Source organism: Rhineura floridana, chromosome 8 (genome assembly GCF_030035675.1).
Source record: "Rhineura floridana isolate rRhiFlo1 chromosome 8, rRhiFlo1.hap2, whole genome shotgun sequence".
In the NCBI taxonomy this organism is placed as follows: domain Eukaryota; kingdom Metazoa; phylum Chordata; class Lepidosauria; order Squamata; family Rhineuridae; genus Rhineura; species Rhineura floridana.
Genome location: NC_084487.1, coordinates 131,470,987 through 131,492,218, shown reverse-complemented (window position 1 = coordinate 131,492,218; position 21,232 = coordinate 131,470,987). Strand labels below are relative to the sequence as shown.

Genomic DNA, 21,232 nt, shown 5'->3' with positions numbered 1-21,232 from the left:
AGGAAACAGATTTGTTCCCTTGAGTCCAAGGTGGCTGACCTTTCGAAGCTAAGAGAGGTTGAAAGGTTGATGGACAAAGGCCTTCGGGGACATGATAGATGTGTCCCTGGAAAAAACAGTGGGGTTCCCCCCCATTTTTCTAGGTTCCCCCTTCTTTTTTTAAATGGAAAAACCTCTTTTTTGTTGTTGTTTTTCTCCCAGGCCTTGACATCTATTCCTTCTCCCAGAATGACAGCTCTCCTGCTGTCATAGAGAATGAAGATCTCAGGGAAGGTGGGTGTCACTCTGAGGAAGAGGAAACAATCCCTTAAAAGGGATCCATACCTTGGTGGACAAGTAGTTATCCTCTCATGCTAGGGATATTCTTCCAGGAGGGATCCTGATAGCGGTGATTAGATCACTAGGAACATAGATAGCTGGGTGTATGATAGAATGTAGACTGCATGGTGGCTTGCCTGCTTAGCACGAATGTTGCAGATGTTGTCCATTATCCAGATAGCCTAGCAGATAGTGCTGAGGTGGAATCAGTGATAGTGGCAGTATGTTGGCATCAATTAAATTGGGAAAAGTAGTTATGAGGTCCTGGAAGCAAATTTTAGGTTGCTAGGTAGGTTGATGAAAGCCAGGACCTCAAGGTAGTTTTTTCCATGCACAGGATCACCTATTGAGGCACAGCTGTGTTGTCTCAGTGCGTGGATGAGATGGTTGTGTTGGGAGGAAGGGTTTGGATTTGTCAAGCACTGGAAAACCTTTTGGGATATACCAAGTCTGTTCAAAAGGAATGGGCTCCACTTGAACTAGGAGGATAGAACCAGGCTTTTGACACTTTAAATCAAAAAGGTGGCAGAGCAGCTTTTACACTGATTGCAGAAGAAAAGGTTAGAGCAGCTGAACAGGGTCCAGTTCAGAACAAATCTCCCCCTCCCAAGCCAGGAATGAAGGTGAAAAAAAATAACTGGGGGAGGGGTAGAACTAGGCATTGAGAGGGCAAGAGTACATGCTAGCCATACAGAGAGGCCAAAGCCCTGTAGGGTAAAATGCAGGTGCCAAAGTCATTTGGAGAGACAAGGTTTGTAAGTGTAAATGCTAACGCTAGAAACCTCTGAGCCAAGATAGGCAAGCTGGAGTGCATGCTCTTAGAGTAAGCATAAGAGGAAACAAGATCTTGGAAAAGTTACTTTTTTGAACTGCAACTCCCATCAGCCCCAGCCAGCATGGCCACTGGATTGGGCTGATGGGAGTTGTAGTTCAAAAAAGTAACTTTTCCAAGCTCAACTTGGTGGAATGGAGAGAACCAGTGGGACATGGTTATCTCAGGGTACAAACGCTATGAGGAGGACAGGGAACAGCGTACTGGAGGTGGTGTTGCTCTGTATGTCAAAGAGGACAGAGTCGTAAGTGACATTGTAGGACCTAGTGTAAATGTTGAACTGATTGTGAACAGTGACCAAAATGCTATCAAATTAAATATATATGCAAATGAACAATTGTCAAGAAAATCCAGCACAATCACAATTGACATCAAAACAGGAAACTTCCCAAAAGGAGGAGATTGGTAAAAAAGAAGTTTGCAGTCCCTTTTTGTTTTAACCACCCTCAACAGTTTGTTATCATCAGCAAACATGGGCTACCTCACTACTCACAGAAATGCTCAGGCTAAACTTTTGCCAAGGTACAATTTTGAGTACTTATTTTGTTCCAAGGTAGGCCACCTTTCTGCCTCAGCCTGTTTTCAGCAACAAGCATAAATTAAAACTTGACAAAGAAGTTGCACAGAGAAGACAGTGATAAATGAAGTATGACATCTAAAGATATGGTCTAACCAGAGGAAGATAATCCAGACATCTGTATGTAAAACACAATCAGCCTACTTTACAAAATAAATGTTCAAATGAAGTAACAGTTGATAGATTCTTGAAAGCCAGAAGCTCTTCTGATGCATTCTTGCTCCTGTGTTGGTCAACAGGGGAGTAGAGACACTCCAAGTAGCCCATTCCGCTAACCTTCAATGGAAGAGTGCATCCATCTGTAGCAACAGAGCATCTCTGCATATACGTATACGCATGAAGGCTTCCATGTGACTCAGAATCCCAACTGCACAAGACTCCATCACTGCAGACGGTAATACCCTTAACTTGAAGGCTAGGGGGCAAGGATATCTGGTACATCCCCAACAAGGGAGCAAGAATTGCCAAATAGGGCTCTTGTCCAGGAGCAAGCTACAAGTTACACGGAATCAAGTGATACAGTAGCCCAACGGCTGTTTTTGTTTTATATGCATGTAAGGCACAGTGAAGATCTATCTAATATTCCTAATTTCAAATTGGAGTATGTGGCACTCCCTCTTTTTCGTTTCTACATGAATTTTCCTCCACCTCCCATGTTTTGTTCTAACTCTTAAAACACTGCCATTGTCACTAACAACTCACAATTATTTATAAAAATATTTGTAGAACACATTTCATTAAAAAATCAAAGCAGTTTACAACGATTATAATATAACTCGCTCCACTCTACCCTCCTCCCTACACACATTAGCCCCCTAGAGCTTCCTCTTGCCACCCCATGGAACTACTAAGCTCTCTTTTCACCTTCCAACCACATTGCTGAAGCCACTTCTATTCTGCAGCCCCATTTTCACCTTCACCCCATGTCCATACCTCCCCTTCCCCCTCCTTTTGTGCAACTCCCCTTTGCACACAGACCACCCCCATGTAACCGCCTGCATCTGCCTCCTTCCACACATTGCAGCTACTGAGCACCCTTTCCACCTTCTGCCCAACTATGAAGCCAGTGTCTCCTCCTGTTCTGCAGCCCCTTTCGTAGCCATCATCTTCATTCCCATTCCCCCTACTCCCTCCTGTGCACCCTTATTTTCACTGTTGCCTCCTTTCCCCTCTCCCCTCCTCCTCCTCCTCCTCCTCCCTTTTCTCAACTCCCCCTTGCACACAGGCCATCCCCATTTCCCTTCCTCCTCCTCCCTTCTATTTTGGGGCACCCCCAGCCCCGTGATGATACATGTTACCATACCTTTAAGATGAATAATCTTAAGAGTAAGCCTTTTTTTAGAGAAGATTAAGTTCATTTGATGGATGTTGTACATATGAGGGTGTTTGCTTGTCAACAAAATACCTGTTCTAAATTACTACATTGAATCTGGAACTTCATACTGAAGGTGATACATGGTACCAGGAGTGAAATACATTGTTTGAAGGTACTATGGAATATGTGAGGGTTCCATCTATTTCACTCACATGAGGCAGCTGAGGAATGGAAGAGAGAGAAGTTTGAGTACAGCAAGAAAGGAGTGATACTGAAAGGGATTTAGTAATTGTTTAAAACAATGGCAGAAGTTTGAATGAAGCAGGGATTGAGGAATACCAAGAGAAAAATGGTGGTTTAAACAATGGCAGAGATTTGAGTAGAGTGAGCAGGATTTTCAGTACACTGGAAAGGGAGTTGTGTTAGCTTCTGTTATACCCATCCCAGCCATTTCTCCTTGTTAAACTTTAAAAACAACAACCCCCCAATGTTCGTCCCTTCCCAATCTATTCAGACCTCTTCCGTTGTCTCAGACCACCACTTTCCCCGCCAGTGTCCCTTCCTTCTTGCTCCCACTTGCAGCCGCTGCTGTGGTGCAACCTGCCTTCTCCTTTGCTCCCCTACCCCACCCTGACTTCATGCAAATCCCAGGATTGTGGTGAGGCACTAACCATCCTCCAATGGGGGTTGTGCTCTGGCTTCATGCGACTCCAGGACTGTTATGAGGAACTGTAAATCCTCTGATGGGGACTGTGTGATTGCATTCTTACATTTTTATTATATGTAAGAAAACAAAATGTTGTATTTCTTACAAAATATATAAGAACAAAAATTACATTTCCAACACCAGCTGTTACAGAAAATGATTTCCTTAATTCTCTGCATAAGCCTGGCGGCAAAGCAAAGTTTTCAGTAAGCATTTGAAAAGAATACAGAAAGCACCTGCTAAATCTCTGTTGGAAGAACATTCCACAGTAGTGGGCCAATAACACTGCAGGCTTAGTTTTATGTTGATGTCAAATGAGCCTTGCCAACTTGGGGACAACCAATGTTCCTACAGATTATCTCAGTGACTGAGCTGGGATATAAGGGTTCAGGCAGTTCCTAAGATACCCTAGACCTAAGTTGTTCAGGGCTTTGTAAATTAATACAAGGACCTTGAACCTGGCTCAGTAGTGGATGGGGAGTCACTGCAAATGTTTTAACAATGGTGTCACATGCTAACGGGTATGTGTTCCCATCAGCTTCCAGACCAGGTCCCAAAACAGCCTCACACAGATCATGTCAGGGGCGTCACTACCAGGGTGTGGGGGGTGCGGATTGCACCCGGGTGACACCATGAGGGGGGTGACACCCAGAGCCGCCCCGCCCCACGCCGTTGCCCGGCAAAGGAGCCGAGAAGCGCTCCGAGTCGGTCGGAGCAGCCAACTCCTCCTTGGAGGCACACAGGCGGGCAGGAGAGACCAGGAGCAGCATCGGCGCGGTGAGGGCAGTGCGCCGGCGTTCCCAAGCCTGCTTCTCTGGCTGGGTGCCCCTCTGGCGCACGCCCTCCCAGGGGCAGGGACAGGGGTGGCTGGCCGCATGCACTCAGCACAAAGTTTGGGGGCTCGCCGAGGGCCCCCCGGCACCCGGTCCAGTGCACGCCAAAAGCAGGCGCCCGCTCGCTGGCAGTGAACCCTGGACAGGCCTTCCACTGTCAGCCTGCAGCGTGTGGTGAGTGCACGTGCAAGCACACACGTGCGCAAGACCAGCCACCACTGTCCATGCCCCTGGGAGGGCATGCGCCGGAGGTCCGCACTCCCGCTAGTGACGCCGCTGGATCATGTTGCAGCAATCCAGCCTTGAGGTTACCAGTGGTTGGACTACAGTGGTCAGGCTATCCCTGACCAGAAACAGCCATAGCTGGTGAACTAGATGAAGCTGATAAAAGGCACTCCTAGGCACAGAGGACACTTGGGCCTCTAGTGACAAAGATCTATCCAACATACCCACAAGCTATGTACCTGCTTCTTAGGAGGGAGTGCAACTCATCCAGAATGGGTAACTTGCCTATCTCCCAGACACAGGAACCACCCACCCAAAGAGACTCCATTCTCGCAGGACTCAAACACAGTATATTGGCAACTATCTAATCCACCACCACATTCAGACATAGGCCCAGAGCTTTACAGCCCCTCCCGATTCAGATGTTATGGAGGAATAGATTTACATTGTCATCAACTGATGACAGCTTGCTCCAAACCTCCTAATGACTGCTCCTAACAGCTTTATACAGATGCTAAATAGCACTGGAGAGAGGACAGTACCCTGTGGAACCCCATAGCACAAGTGCCATGGGGCTGAGGAGCATTCACCCAGTGCTACTCTTTGAACATGGCCCTGAAGGTAAGAACAGAACCACTGTAACATGGTATCTCTGATACCTGTCCCACTGATTCAGTCCAGGAGGATACCATAGTTAATCCTATCAAAAGCTGCTGACATTTTGAGACAAAGTAACAGGGTCACACTCCTCCTGTTTGTCTTACAACAAAGGTCATCCATCAAGGTGACCAAGGCTGATTTGGTTTCGAAACTGGGTCTGAACCCAGATTGTAGTGGATCTAGATAAGAAATTTCATCCAAGAATACCCGCAGTTGCACCCTCTCCAACACCTTTGCCAAAAAGAGGTGTTAGAGACTGGCCTATAGTTATTGCATTCCATTGGCTCCAGAGTTGGGTTTTTAAGAAGTGATGCACAACTGCCTCTTTAAGGGAAGTGAGCAACACTCCATCATGCAAAGATGTGTTTACTAACTTCTGACCCATTCAGTCACTCCACTCCATCTAGCTTTAATCAGCCAAGATGGACAAGGATCGAATGAGCAGGTGGTCAGGTACATTATTTCCAATATCCTGTCCAGATCATCAGGTCACATTCAACTGGAATTGATCCCACAACACTGGGTTTGACATTGTGTTGGACACTTCAGCTGCTACTGCCACAATAGCAGCATCTAAATCACTGGGGAGCCAAGTGACTTTATCTTCAAAGTGCTTAGCCAACCAGTTACAGCTGGACACATGTGCTCCAGAGGTCTGCCCTCTTATTCAGGACTGTCCAACCACTGGACAACATAGAACAACTCCACTGGGAGGTTTCTTGAGGATACAATGGAGGCAGTGAAACAGTGTGGTGGTAATCTTTGTGAGAAAGAGGGCTTTGATTTTCCTGTCTCTGGACATCAATTGAAGGATGGACTGGACAGTTATCCAACATCAGGACAGATTTCTGTTCCAGTTTCCTTGAACGTAAGTGGCATCTCACTGATGGTACAAACTCCTCTTCAAACCATGAGGCAAAAATATCACATGTCATCCAGGTGTTGGAACTGCTGAGGTAGAGCACTAAGACAGTGATTTCATGTTGATGTGCTTGAAATACCGAAGACTCCAACTTTTGCCAGTGCACAATGGCTTCAGCTTGTGGTTGCCGCTCTTGTTAGCGCACAGCAACAGAGTTGCTCAGTCTGTCTGAGTCTGCATGCCTGCCTTGTTTGGTGCCTTGATAACATCCAGATTTTGTTTGGGAACAGTTTGAAAAACAGCCCTGTCTCATTGCAGTTGTACAGCTGTTCATTGCTGTAGTGTCCTCTTTGATCACTTTGGCAAGAAATTTAGGAAACTCCATCAATAGATGCATCTCCACCTTCGAGGTGTACTTGACAGATACCATGATGAACCTTCTACCTCCAAAGCCAGCCATCAGACGCTGTGAAGGTATTATTTCACCAAGTAGATGATTGAATTTTACTGCTTGCACTTTCAGGATCACCCCATTTACCAACACTCCTTCAGAATGCTTCTGTAGGAACTATTTGTACAAGCAGTCATCCACGTTGCCCTTTTAAGAAAGCCTTTCCCCCCCTCTCTGCAGCCCTACCTCGTCTTCAATGCTATCTGTGAATGCATGGAACTTTTCTTCCTCTTTCTTCCAGCTCTTATTGTCCCTTCTGGAATTCCACACAAATAAACTGGCTTTTGATTCACCATTTTTTACTTTCTTGATAATTTCCTGCACTGTTTAATTTTTTTCTTTTGTCCGCCATTACTCAGGGCCTGCTATTCTCCCCATGTGATTTCCAGGCCACCAGCAGTTTGGAGGGAACAACCCTTAGTGCACTCAGTAGATGTCATCTCTGTGCATTCCATTTTCTGCTCATTCAAACCATCCCACCACCCATTTCTTGAAAAAGCACTTCCTCGGTTGCATTTCAGCTCAGGCTCACCCTTAAGGGTTAAAGCCAGTGAGTACTATACTGAGAAGCCAAAGTGTAGATGGCTTAGAGACCCTGCATGGAGCAGGCACTGAAGTGAGGAGCATTGTCTGGAAGGACAGGAACTTATTTTGCAAGTTAAAAGATGTGTGAACTGCTGTACTGCGTATTTTACTTAGGGGACACAATCATAACCGCAGTATTCCACTGTACAGCAAGCCACATTACAAAAAGCAATAAAGGTTCTTGCTAAGTCCTCTGCAGGGAAATCCTGCACAAGGTGTGGCTCCACCCACAATCCCAGGAACTTCCCACCATATGGAGCTGCTTCTTTTAACTTGTGGAAGGAATTCTGATTTTATCTCCTTAGAAACCTATCTTTTAAGTGTGTTCAGTTTGCTGTGGTTAAAATGTATTGTTTGCAGTATTCATTAAAATGGGGAAGTGTATTTGTTTGGATGTTCTCCTAACAGTTTGTCAGAAGAGATTGTGGTTTGTGGTTAGCAAGTTTCTGGAGCCACGATCAAGGCAACTTAGTGTTAAAAAGAGGAACTGATGCAAGAATGTTTTCTTAGGAGAAGCCATATATGCTGAAAATATATTGTGTGAAGTGTAGAACTGTATTCTTCTTGAGATGTTTCTGGGTGTCTTTTTTGTACCTTATGAGATGTCAAAATGTGGGTCAGAAGGGCATAAAAAGCCCTTCCTCTTTCTTTGAATGGACAAAAACGGTTTGAGATGCAAATGCCAAGAACATGCCCTCAGGGGAGGATACTCGGGCAGGGATTGGCCCAAGGGGGTCATAAGGTACAATGTATGTATGATGTATCAATCACTATAAAAGCAATGTATTCCTATTGATTGGCAGAGTGTGAGGTTCAAAAGAACTCCCTCTCCCATTATGCGTACTGGTATTTTTGTTATTGATCAATAAATCTCTGTCCTTTGGAGCACAATCTTTGGTCTGGAAAGTTTTTCCTTCTACAAACTGTTCAGGGAAACTGCACTTTGCAAAGCTGTGCAGGGCAAAGCAAGCCATCAGCATGTTTTTGACAATACTGTCAAGGTTTGGTGTGACCACAAGCTTCTGGAGGCAATCTTCACCAAACCCCATTAGGAAAGCCCCTTTTAGGCTTCAGTGATGCCACCGGTTACAGAAGTATGACCTTCATACTGTGTACATTAAGGGCAAGTGCATGCTTGTTGCAGACACTCGTTGTAGTTGCCACATCTATGCCAGATTCATACAAATCTCTTCCTGAAGACAAGTGGTCTACAGTTTGATACAGGGCCATTAACCCATGGCTGATTCAGAGCAACAAGGCCTGAAAACCTTGCATGAGACTGGATGGACATGCAAACAAAAGCAGGTACACCCTACGTTGCACCCTTATTAGACACTGAAAGTTTGCATCAGGACTGAGGATGGCATCTCACCAAACCCTAACCGAATTCTATCTTATAGGCTACAATGGAGCAGAAAGCTCACACAAAGGCAATCTGGAATTCTGGATGGTGAAGAGATAAAAGCAAAACGAATACATTCTCTCTCAAGAGAGTGTCAGTCAAAAGACAAGGCTTAGTATATGGGGGAAAGGCAGTAGCTCAGTGGTTTGCACATTCTTTGCATGCAGAGGGTTAAAAACATAAAAACCACCTGCTGGATCAGGCCAATAGCCCATCTAGTCCATCATCCTTTTCTCACAGAGACCAACAATTGGGAAGCCCACAATGTGGAATTGAGTACAACAGTACTCTCTTCTCCTGTGATTTCTATCAACTAGTATTCAAAAGTACACTGCCTCCAAAAGTGGAGGCAGAACATACTCCTCACCTGTAACTCTATTGTTTATGAACAAGTTAAAAAGCATAGATCCCAACACTGATTCCTGGGGGACTCCACTTTCTACATCCCTCCATTAGGAGAACTGTCCATTTATTCCTACTTTCTGCTTCCTGTTTCTTAACCAGTTTCTGATCCACAGGAGATCCTATCCTCTTATCCTGTGACTCCGAAGCTTACTCAGGAGTCCTTGGTGAGGTACTTTGTCAAATGCTTTTTGAAAGCCCCAGTACACTATGTCATTTGGATCACTTCTATCTATATTCCTGTTAATCCTTTCAAATAACTCTAACAGGTTCATGAGACAGGACTTACCTTGCAGAAGCCATGCTGGTTCTGCTCTAGCAAGCCATGTTCTTCTATATGCTTGGCTCCAGGCTGTATTTCTGGCATCTCCAAGTAGACCTGTCTGAAACTCTGGAGAGCCTCTCGCTAGATGACCCAATGGTCTGACTCTGTACAATGCAACTCCTTACATTCAGACATGTTTCCTACTTCCAATCTTAAATCAGTTAGTAATAAAGAAAGGCTCAGAGCAGGACGGCTGGCACGACGTGTTTCAACAGGTTAGCTTGTGTCAATGTTTATCTCACTCTCGAAACTCTAGGGGTTTCAGCAGTAAAATTTGGACCAGCTGGCTATTCAGGTAAGTAAAACTGTAGAAAAAAATATCATTTGATGTCTCTTATCTTGATGGAGGCAACAGCTGGTATAGCACAGTGGGGAGGAAAGCCTGGCTGGGAGTCCAGAGTCTGTGAGTTCAAATCCCTGCTCATGTCTCCTGGGTGTCAAGGGCCAGCTAAAGATCACCCCGACGGCGAATGGCTCAGGGGTAATGTGCCCTGCCACCTGTGCAGCGTGGGTAAGCTGCAGAGTCCCAAGGAGCCCAGTTGCCCCCCAGCTGACATTTGCGGACAAGGAAGGGGCTGGCGTGTGCAGCTGTGGCAAGCTGAGCAGGCCCTAGCCAGCTGGGGAGAACCAGCCTCAGAGGGAGGCAATGGTAAACCCCCTCTGAATACAGCTTACCATGAAAACCCTATTCATAGGGTCGCCATAAGTTGGGATCGACTTGAAGGCATTTTCCATCTTGATGAGAGATTTTGATGCAGTCATAACTTGGTCTTGGCAGACAGAATTGGGTTGCTGGCTGAGGATCTTTCCATAAGGACATCCAAGGGCAAAGTAACAGCAATGAGGAGCGGCCAGTGATTTTAAAGACTAATTTACAGATTCCTTTGCCAGGTATGTTATTGATTACATCCTATCAAAGGTTACATCTCTCTTTTTCTTTTAATTTTGCTACAATTGTTGCTAGATTTGGTGAGGGTTAATTCCCCAGTTAAATGGGGCCATTACATTTATTTCAGTGGAGAAGATATAAACACGTGTTTAACTTTTCCACTAAAAGAATTTATACTGAAATATGCCCCAATTCTCCTACTTTACATCTAATATTAGAGTGGATGTCGGAAATCTGGTAACATTCACACGTGAATGCTGAGTATTCCGGTCAAATTTGGTTTATGTCTGAATACTAAAAGACATGTTGGCGAAGGGCAGCAGTTTTGTAAATGGGATTGCCTGTCTTTGCTGGGATATGTCTGACAAATGCGGAAATTAGGCATTGCCGGCATTCACATACAAGCAAATCCAGCAAATGCTGGATTATAATATATGCATGCATGTGCATATATACAATTACAATGAATGCCCCAATTTTTACATTTACGTGCGAATGCTGACAATCTCAGTCAAACCTTATGGCATTTGAAATATTCAGAAAACATCCAATAGACATTGGGCAGCCACTTACAGATAGTAATTCGCATTAACCTTTGCATGTCTTTATGTAACTGCAACACTTGTGTGGGATTGTCAGCATTCACATGAAAATACTGATGTCACCAAGTTGCACACACACATATATATGTACCACACAGGCCTGCCAACATCCAGATTAATTTCATGCTTCCCCAATACATTCGTCAGCCTTGAAGAAACCACAGGACTCTTGCCATTTTACTGCAACAAACGCCTCTTGAATTTACACTGCAAGAATCTATCCCCTCCAGGCGCAAATCTTAGCTGGGTGAAACGGAGCATGAACCTGTCATTCCTGTCTTCCTTCATAAGCCATCTTTCCAGTGGAGGAGTCCGTGCCTATCTGTGCAGCCCAAAGAAACGCGGTCAAGTTTACACGGATGGAAGCGTTAACCCGGCCAACCGCTGCCCATGGTGCCCTACAGAACCTAGGCAAGTGAGCTCTGGAGCTAAGCCCTATTCATCGATACCTGCACCACTCTTTTCCCCCAGGTTTAAAAGCCATTCATGGAGCAGCAAGGTGGGCTCTTTACTGGGATGGCAGTGTAGGATTTCCCCCTCCCATCACTCCGGTATGACTCCGCAGCAAGTCTGTGCGTGCACATGCACGTTGCTGCTCTGCTCCAGCCAACCCGATCTCCAGACAGATTTAGCCAAGCAGAAACAGACCCTCCCTAAAACTGGAGATACCTCCGCGCCGTTCCTCCATCTCCTTTCCTGCCAAAGTCAGCGGACTCTTCGAATCGCCACGTGTCAAGCTTCTTAGCTACCCGCTTATTGCCCGCTCAGACATTCACAGCAAAATTGTCCTTGCTTTTGTTTTACAGCCAGTATTACCTTGGGGTGGGGTTCCGAACATTCTTGGTATCCAAGCGTTTTTCGTTCCAGATCACAGGCCAACTCCAGCAGCAAGCAGTTGCCTTTAAAAGGGGAAATTATTCTGCTTTTTCCTGTTCCAGACGTCCGGGAGCGGGAGGGGGAGAAGAGGCAAGGCGAGGCAAGGTTAGGTTAGGTTGGGCTCGCCTTGTCTTTTCTTTCGCCGCCTTGCAATTGAGCACGTTGGCAAGCTTTTGGCTCTGCAAACAGCAACAAAAGCTTCGGGAGAGAGGAAGGTGCTGCAAGCCTATCCCGTCTCGTCTCATTTCCTGCTGCCCGAACGTGCCCGCGCACTCACCTCAACACTGGAGGCTTCCAATGCAACCAACGCGTTTGGCAGCTATGCTAAATTAAGGAAACGCTCTCCAAAGCCAGACAACTGTGTTACGCCCGAAACTTACGCCTTCCTACAGAATAGGTTTAATGAAGGCGCGCATTTTGCTCAGCGAGCTCGCTTTCATCCTAGCATGTAAAGAACCCGTTTGTAGTTTACAGGAAACATCCAGCAAAACGTATACAAAAAGGGGGTGTGTGAAAAACGGTGCTTACCGTGAGCAAAGATCGTCTGTTAGATCTGGCCTCAGGGCGCTGTCTGGGCTTCCCACATCCTTAGAATGTAAGGAGCCGAGCAACTGCAGAGGGAGATGCTAGTGCGCGCGCAGCGCCTCCCTAACTCTTTGGAGGGTGTGTGTGTGGATGTTTCTTACCGCTAGAATGTTTTTCCACTGTAAAGAAAAGAGACGTAGGAACGGGGCAAAGAGCAGGCCTCTTCCATCACCATCATGAATTGTTAATAATAAAACACAGACGAACGGCCCACCTGCAATTTTTAACCAAAGTCATTTTTCTGATTTTATCCGTAATTTTAAATTACCAGAGTAATGCTATGGTTTGTAATTAACTTAAAAAGAAGTTGTGACTAAACTGTTTTTGCCTCAGTTGCTGATTTTTGGTACTTTAAGCAAGATAGGCTAGGCAAGGAGAAAGGGACTCCTCGCTGGCTGAAATAAATGTAGGAAGGAAAAGGCTTCTCTTGCTTCACTTGTAGCCCTTGTGGCAAACCTTGCTACTAGCAACTGAAACCAACCAGCTGAAGCCAGGAAGCAGCTACAATTGTAACAGAGAGCAAGAGTAAAAACTCCTGCTTGATATAGTGCCATGACACACATCTTCCCACTGCTGTGTCCATTTTCATTAATCCTATTAGTCCAAAGGCAGTATTTTTCAGTCCAGACATTCTGATTGATGGTGAGTGGGACAAGAAAAGATAGATCTGCTGCTTAATGTTTGGCCTCGAGTCAGTAAGCGACTGTACACTTTCTACTGCACATCTACTGGCAACCAAGAGGTCTTCTGTATCTTTACAAGTTGTGCAGGGGAAGGGAGAATTCCACCTTGTGGTTTTCCCCATTACAGTGTTGCAAGAACACCTGCACTTGGCTGACTTTCTCTTCTCCTAAACATACAGGATAAGTCTCATGCCCTGAACTTGGCAACCCTATTCTGTACCCATCTCCCCCGCTGTATGTGGGAAAAAAAAGATAAATGATGGATCTATATGATGGGACATTGTGCATAATCACTGACACAGGTGCTGTGATTGATTTGGGCTACTTGTTTATCAGCCTGAGGAATTCCCAGCTGTATAATGAGACAAATTCTTCTAAATGGTCTGCTAAATGATATGCTGCATCAGCACGAACCAGCCATGTTTACTCAAGAGTAAATCCTACAAAATTCATTGAGGTTTACTCCCTGGTAATTATTGCAACCATAATTGCTTCCTTCTGAGCAGATATGGTTAAGATTGTGCTGTTGAATTTCTTAGTGGGTTCTGATTTGAAGATGTTAGCAGGGGTCCCTGATGTCTTAATTATGCATTCTTAAGTATTTACTAAGCTATTTGTAAGGACACTCTGGCCAGCCTTACAGAGTTGCTATAGCATGGTTTGAAGAAATGGTTTGAAGGAGAACTACAACTACAGAGGCAAAACTCTTACCAAAAATGTTAAAGATATACTCATGGGAGCAGGACCCCTCCATTTACTCTAGTATGCCCAGAAAAAATGGAAATGGACTGCCTTCAAGTCAATCCTGACTTACGACTACCCTATGAATAGAGATTTCATGGAAAGGAGTATTCAGAGGGGGTTTACTATTGCCTCCCTCTGAGGCTAGTCCTCCCCAGCTGGCTAGGGTCTGCTCAGCTTGCTACAGCTGCACAAGCCAGCCCCTTCCTTGTCTGCAACTGCCAGCTGGGGGGCAACTGGGCCCAGAAACTGGAAAAAATGTACATAGATTTGCTCATCTCTCTGCAGTCCTTGCCTTTCTGGGTCAAGCATCATGCAGCAAAGCTGAGTACACCTGAAGTTCAAAGGTGACAAAATGGTACTTCTCCTGGTAAAGCAAGGATGTGAAACCTGTAACTCAAGAGATTGCAGGGATCACTGTAAATGGTAATGAATACGACATAGTACTCTCCATGTCAAAAGTTAGCATGTCAGTAAGGTTAGGTTAATCTTTCTCCCTGAGGAGAAAGGAGTGTTAAAACATTTTAAATCCACCCGCAATCTGAAATGATAACAGTCAATTGACAGATACATCCTGCAGGTCTGCTGATGCAGGCTAAACATACCCTTTCAAATGTTACTCAGAGAATTTGGCTTCCAGACCCCTCACTACTGTGGTTGCCCTTCTCTGAGCAGTCTCCAGTTGGTCAATGTCCTTCTTAAAAGGTGGTGCTCAGAAATGGACGCAGTATGCCAGATATGGCCTGACCAGCACATAAGGAGTGGGACAATTACTTCTTGTAACCTGAACACTATGCTCCTGCTGAGGTAGCCTAAAATTGCATTTACATCGCACTGTTGACTCAAGTTCAGCTTTTGTAAAGAAGCCTAGATCCTTTTCTCCATGTACTACTGCCAAACCAAATCTCCCACATCCTATATGCATACATGTGATTATTGGGTACATAAATGCAGGACTTTATCTCTGTTGAATTCCATCTTGGTTTTGGTCCAGTGTTCCAGCCTCTCAAGATGTCCTCTTCAACGTGCTCAGGGGCTGTTTTATTATATTGTGGAGGCTACTAGAAATAATTATAGGCTGCCAAGCCTGGACACAATGTGTTGGCCCTAGTGTGAGAGTTAGAAGAAATGTCCTTTCCCCCCCTTTTTTCCTTCCCATCTCTTTCCCATTTATATCATATCTCTTAACTCTTAACCAGCTGTGCACTGTTTCTGAGCCTGAAGTTCATTCTTCCTCCATCAGGAAGAAAAAATGTATTTTTGCCATGCAGCATTATTTGGAAATAATACATCATTTTTGCTCTTTCAGCTGTTTTGTTGTAACGGCCCACTCTGAGTCACACTTCCTGGAAGCTCAACCAGCTATGATTCATTGCTACATCCGTTCCAAGCAGAGTTTGGAAGAGCAAAGAATATACGTGAAAGTTTTAAGGTACAAAGCTTTTTTTCTGGCTTGCTTTAAATGTCAGATTACTCTTTCCTGAAGCTGAACACAGAAAATGCTGAACACAGAGTTAGGGATTCTAATATGGACTATTTAAAGCTATGAAATGGGCCTAAAGAGCCCAGGCACTAAAAAGAGATGTATATTTGGAATAAACTGTAGACTCTTTTCTTGCTGAGGAATATTGCTGATGGCAAAGAGTGAATTCATGAATGCTGGACTCTGATTCATATATGAGGTTCAAAATAATGTACATTCCAGCTCACCAGAGTGTTTAGGAAAGACCCCTTGCAGTTGTTCTACAAACAGTCATAACTATGACAGGCATACAGTTATATTTGCCCATTCTGAAAATGTGTGGTGAGTGCACAGTGGTGCAAATAACCATGACTGGCTTTATAGCGTTCTATAAATGCTATGCTCCACCCCACCCCCTGCCACCGATGGTCGCTTCAAGGCTAGCCACAGTGTTTTCTCAGTACTTCCTGGCTCTTTGTTTAGGGAAGTAAGTAGTCCATGTATTCTTGCAGTTTTATTCATGATGATGATGTTTTCAAGAGGTTAACAAAACATTTTTCCCTTTCTTTGGAATTAGTGGCTTCAATCCAGACTTACAGCACAATCCAGGGAAATAAAGAGGAAGGACAGAGGGTGAACCAGGCCATATATATTTAATTAATTACTAGCCCTCAAACAGATCTGCATAGGGGAATCAAGGGACAGGATCCAACTAATAACCAAACTGTGGGTGATCCAACCCTGCAAAGGGCCAGGGATAGCCTGTCCTCCTCTCCCTTCCTTAAGTCCCACCCTTGAGTAGGGAGGCCTTCCTGCTCCACCCCCTCCTGGGGTTCCACAACTCCTGGCAGGTGTTACAGGTTGGCCCCAATTATGCTCCCTGTCCATGCCTGTGGGTTCCATAGCACTGAAAGCCGGTGTCTAAGGGTGCTCACCAAACCTTAATGGCCTCAACTTATGGCAACTACTTGCCAATGTGACCAATTAACCAATTAATTAACTACCCACTCCGAAGTACACTTCATGGAACTCTCTCACCAAGTCCGGTGCATGAACATCCTCTACTGCTTCCCAAGAATGTTCCGATGGATCATACCCCTTCCAGTGAATTAGATACTGAAACTGTCCCCGGCGCTTCCGCAAGTCCAGTATCTGCTCCACTTCATACTCCTCCTGCGTATTCACCGTGGGGTGGTGACAGCTCCACTGGCACTCTGTGAGGGTCAGGTTTTTCCCCCCAACATCAGCAGGGAGCGATGAAACATGGGGTGTAACCTGAAGGTGGGAGGCAGTTTCAGGTAGAAGGCTACTGGGTTGATTTGAGCCTCCACTTCTAAGGGTCCAACCCTCCGATCCTCCAATTTATGGCAATGTCCCTGCGTAGGCAAATAGCGTGTAGACAGCCACACTCTGTCTCCCACTTGGATGGGGGCCCCTTCCTGCCGCTGCTGGTCTGCAGCTCTCTTATAATCCTCCTTGGCCCGATTCAGCTGCTCTTTCAACAGCTGTTGCATAGCTTGCAGCTCTTGTATGAACTCCTCCTCTGCTAGGATGGATGGGCTGGCTCGAGAGGTGGCAAAAGCTCAAGGGTGATATCCCAGGTTGGCAAAAATAAAAGGGCTTTGTTACATGTTGGCATGTACGGCATTGCTATAAGCAGAGCTTGGAAAAGTTACTTTTCCAAGCTCTGGTTATAAGCGAACTCCACTAGGGGTAGAAAAGACATCCAGTTGTCCTGCTGGTAGTTGACATAACAGTGCAGGTATTGTTCTAACAAGGCATTAACTCTTTCCATCTGTCCATCCGTCTGCAGGTGATGGGATGAGGAAAGTCTCAGTTCACTCTGCAGGATTTGCCACATCACCCGCCAGAAGCAGGCCGTGAACTGTGTTCCTCTGTCAGAGACCAAACTGTCCGGGAGTCCATGCAAGTGGTACACATGCTGCACATAGAGTCTCTTGAGCATTTGGAAGTCCCGTGCACGGGATGAAATGCGCCATTTTTGTAAAAGCATCCAGTACTGCCAACACGGTGATTTTCCCCTGCAAGGAAGGAAGATAAGTGATGAAGTCCATGGTGACCATCTGCCAGGGTCCTTGGGGTGTTGGAAGGGGTTCTAGAAGCCCAGCAGACCATCCAGTGGCATGCTTGGCCCGAGTGCAGGTGGGGCAGGATCAGACTTAATGCTCCACTTCTTGTTTCATCCGAGGCCACCAAAAGTCCCTGATGACGGCTTGTAAGGTTTTGTAGACTCCAAAATGCCCCTTGGTGGGAGAGTCGTGACATTGGCGCAGCACCTAGGCTCTCACCTCTCCGGGAGGCATGCACATGGCTTCATGACGGTACAGCATCCCTTCCTTCAGCACAAAACCCTCGCTACTCTCGGTGGGTCATGTTGCTAACTCAGAGCACTTCTCTTCCATCTTCCATCTGGAAACCTATGCCCTCACTGTGGGAGGCTGTGTGGATCCAGAATTGGCCTCCACAGTCACTTACGGACCCACCGTTAAAGACCTTATCTTGGAAGACAATCTTACTCGGCCACAAGTGATCACCAATGATGACTCTAGTGAGCCTGAACCTACTGAGATTCATGAGCACTTTTTTTTAAAAAAAAGTCATCTACTGATTCCATCCAGCCCTGTAATTTTGTTGGGAGAATGGGCCTTTGCATAACTAAGAAGTTGGCCAAGTGTAGCTGATTTGTTGCCATAGCGGCAACAAATACTTTGGACAGATATCAGCATAACGGACACTATGAATAATAAAAAAAATCCTTTTTTTGCAGAGCCAAAACTCACTCATTAATTTGCCACAAAAATTGGCTGTGGCAGGGATTTCAGAGTGGACTGAGTGCTGGAACACCACAAATATGAATTTTGACAATTTCTCCAAAATCTCTTTTGTACCCTCCCCCCACCACCCTGTTTAAGAACTCCCTCTTTAGGATAGTTTAATGCCCCTTGTTATATGTAGGTCATCTACTAAGCAAAAAAGGGTGTTCAAAATATTCCTTGAAACAGGAACCCTCAGAGGCAGATATGTAAGTGGAATAAACCCTTCAATTAGTCTCTCTTCGCACTGCCCCCATTGCTTCCCATTGCCTGGGCTAAGTGCTTTTTCATGCTTCCTGAATTTAGGACCACCTGCTTAATCTCCTCTGTGTCTCAGGACTGGACACTAGACTAGCAGCCATTAACTCTGCTCTACCCGAGGACCAGCCTAATTGAAGAAGGCATAGTACTGAAGCGTGGACAAACCCAAAATATAGATATCTCATATATTGGTTTTTACGTGCTTGTTCTTATTCTGGTTCTAGTGGACCCCAGTGAGGAAATTACCCCACGTGTTTTGGGTCAAATTCATTTTCTGAACCCTAACCTGAATTTGTTTTTGTTGGCCTGTTCTGGTTCAGGTTTGATAGAGACTTTCAGATAATGGCTAGATTTCATTCCTGTTTAGGGACTGGTACCACTGGACAATTGCTAGTGCTTTTCTATGTGTTTTATTTATCCCACATGTAGCCATGGTGTGTACATTTGAAGGACCTTGGATATTTACTGGTGAAGACTGGGCAGATTTTGCCCCGACTGAAATGTCCCCAAGTGTGGGTGCACTTTTTCACATTGGAATAATCACTCACTTATACTGGAGAAAGCAAAGTAGCACAACTCAAGGGTACCTTTGGGAAGGGGGCAAACCTGCTCCATAGGCCTGAGTTGTAGATGATCCCAGCCACTATCTATCATGCCCGCTCTTCATTTTGAATTCTGTTTCTTGGATGTGTGATGGGTGTGACAGAATAATGGGGACTGGCTGACTGACAGATGGTTAGATTGACTGATCATGAATATAAAACTTAGAATACACAGCAAGCTTTGTGAAATGTGCATTCCCAGCTACTGAGGCTGGAGGTTCTACAGGGGCATCACTACCGGGGTGCAGAGGGTGTGCCCCGCACCCGGGTGTCACCATGAGGGGGGTGACACCCAGAGCCACCCCGTGCCGTTGCCCAGCAAGGCTGCTCCAACTCCTCCTCGGAGGTAGGTGGGCAAGACCGGGAGCAGCGTCGGCAGGGCGAGGGAGGCACACCAGCGTTCCCAGTCCTTCTCCGGCTGGGTGCCACTCTGGCGCGCGCCCTCCCAGGGGCATGGATGGAGTGGCTGGCCTTGAGTGCGTGCGCACGCAAGCCCAGCCACCTCGTCCATGCCCCTGGGAGGGGGCGCACCGGAGGTCCGCACCCCCCTGCACTCCCGCTAGTGACGCTGCTGAGGTTCTATACCCAGGTGTCAGATCTGAAGCTTAAATTGAGGTGGCTTGTCTAAGGCCATTTGGCAAAGTTCTTGGCCAAACCCAAAGACTATCCATTGTACTATTCTAGTAAAGAAAAAGAAAATGTATTTTAAAAAAGTGAATACCTTCAATACACAGCTCTGTTTAGTGTTTGCCATTTCCTCCCATCCACGCCTTTCCAGGTTTCAGAAGTTTTCAAGATTTATTGTTGGTTGGTACAGCATCATTTTGATAGGTTTGTACTTGCCTGTGTTTACAGAAATTTGTGTACATACTGGTTGGAATGTTGTGGTCCCATAGCCAGTCAGCCAAAGTGCTTCTGAAAAGTACAGATTGTACAAAAAGAACCAATATGAAGTCTATCAAAGCTTAATAACATGAGATAATTAAGGTCTGGCCTCACCAAAACAACATTCTGTGCAGGGGCAAGCTTTGGAGAGGTTTTGACCCAGTGTAGTTTAATTTAAATTTGCAAGGCTAGTCAGATATGGTGAAATCATTTTTTAGGGAAATGCTATACTGAAAGAAAAAATATCAGAGATAAATTGTGTGCTGGACTGACACCTAACTAGTTCTGTGGTGTTTGCTATGCATACACTGAAACACCACACAGTAATCGGCTCTGGCAGAAGAATTGAGAAGGCCCAACATCACACCTCAAGTTTGCTCAAGCATAACACCCCAGGGAATAGGGGCTTCTAGAAACTTTTCATTGTTCCTTAAAATAGCACTCTCTCTATCCTATCCATTTATCGTTTCTAGATGATAAAAAGGATCTTTTCTGCAGGGCCTGAAAATGCTAAAGTTAGAAACAAATTGCCTTGGCAGAACTTATATGTATATGTATAAACTCCTGCAGACAAGAAGTTGTGACAGTCATCCTCTAGGACAGTGCAGCATTATTGTGGAAATGATCTGAGCTTCACATACCCTACAGATCCAGGAGGTGTGCAAGGCCATGGACTAGAAAACTGAGAAAGCAGAAAAAGTGAGGTGATAGGGACACGTACAGAGATAGGGAACCTCTGGCCCTCTAGATGTTGTTGGACTCCAGTTCCCATCAGCCTCAGCCAGCATGGCCAATGGTCAGGGATGCTGGGAGCAGAGTTTGGAAAAGTTACTTTTTTGAACTACAACTCCCATCAGCCCCAGCCAGCATGGCCACTGGATTGGGCTGATGGGAGTTCAAAAAAGTAACTTTTCCAAGCTCTGGCTGGGAGTTGTAGTACTCCAACATCTGGAGGGCCACAGGTTCCCCGTCTTTGCCACAATAGAAATTGAACCTTGAGCCTGAAGGTTAAGAGACAGAGATTCAGACTATGTGCCAGACCTTGGTCCATCTGTACTTCCTCTGCTTGGCAGCAGCTCTCCAAGCTCTCAGGCAGAAGGAGACCACTTGATATCTTTCTAATAGTGGGAACCAGGGACAGACCTTGTGACTGTGAAGCAGGGATTGGGTTTGCCCCATGAGGCTGTTCCCCCTGCCCCCCAAACCACACCCACATGCCCCACACTTGTTAAGGCAAAACTAGATGTGGTGTGATCTCATATCTTTATATTTGTCTAAAAAGAGCTAGAGGAGCACATTGGATTATGGCCAGGGTGCTG

The 21,232-nt window shown here is 45.6% G+C and overlaps 1 protein-coding gene and 1 long non-coding RNA gene across 5 annotated transcripts in view; one reads left to right on the top strand and one right to left on the bottom strand.

Annotated features, from left to right (window-relative positions):
- Window positions 1–12,567, bottom strand: part of FAR2 (fatty acyl-CoA reductase 2) — a 139,941-nt gene extending 127,374 nt beyond the window's left edge. The window contains exon 1 of one of the 4 annotated variants that reach the window (XM_061582531.1): window positions 12,389–12,567. Coding sequence is in view for 3 of the 4 variants with exons in the window: in XM_061582530.1 (XP_061438514.1) it covers window positions 11,801–11,822 (22 nt within the window). In the remaining variant the exon portion in view is untranslated. Of the gene's footprint in view, window positions 1–11,800; window positions 12,283–12,388 lie in introns of those variants that run through there. The other 3 variants (XM_061582530.1, XM_061582534.1, XM_061582535.1) reach the window with 3 other exon arrangements.
- A 2,655-nt stretch (window positions 12,568–15,222) lies between these two features.
- On the top strand, window positions 15,223–18,617 carry LOC133390046 (uncharacterized). Its single transcript, XR_009764287.1, has 2 exons — window positions 15,223–15,301; window positions 17,145–18,617. It is a non-coding gene; the product is annotated as an uncharacterized LOC133390046 (long non-coding RNA).
- The last annotated feature ends 2,615 nt before the right edge of the window (window positions 18,618–21,232 follow it).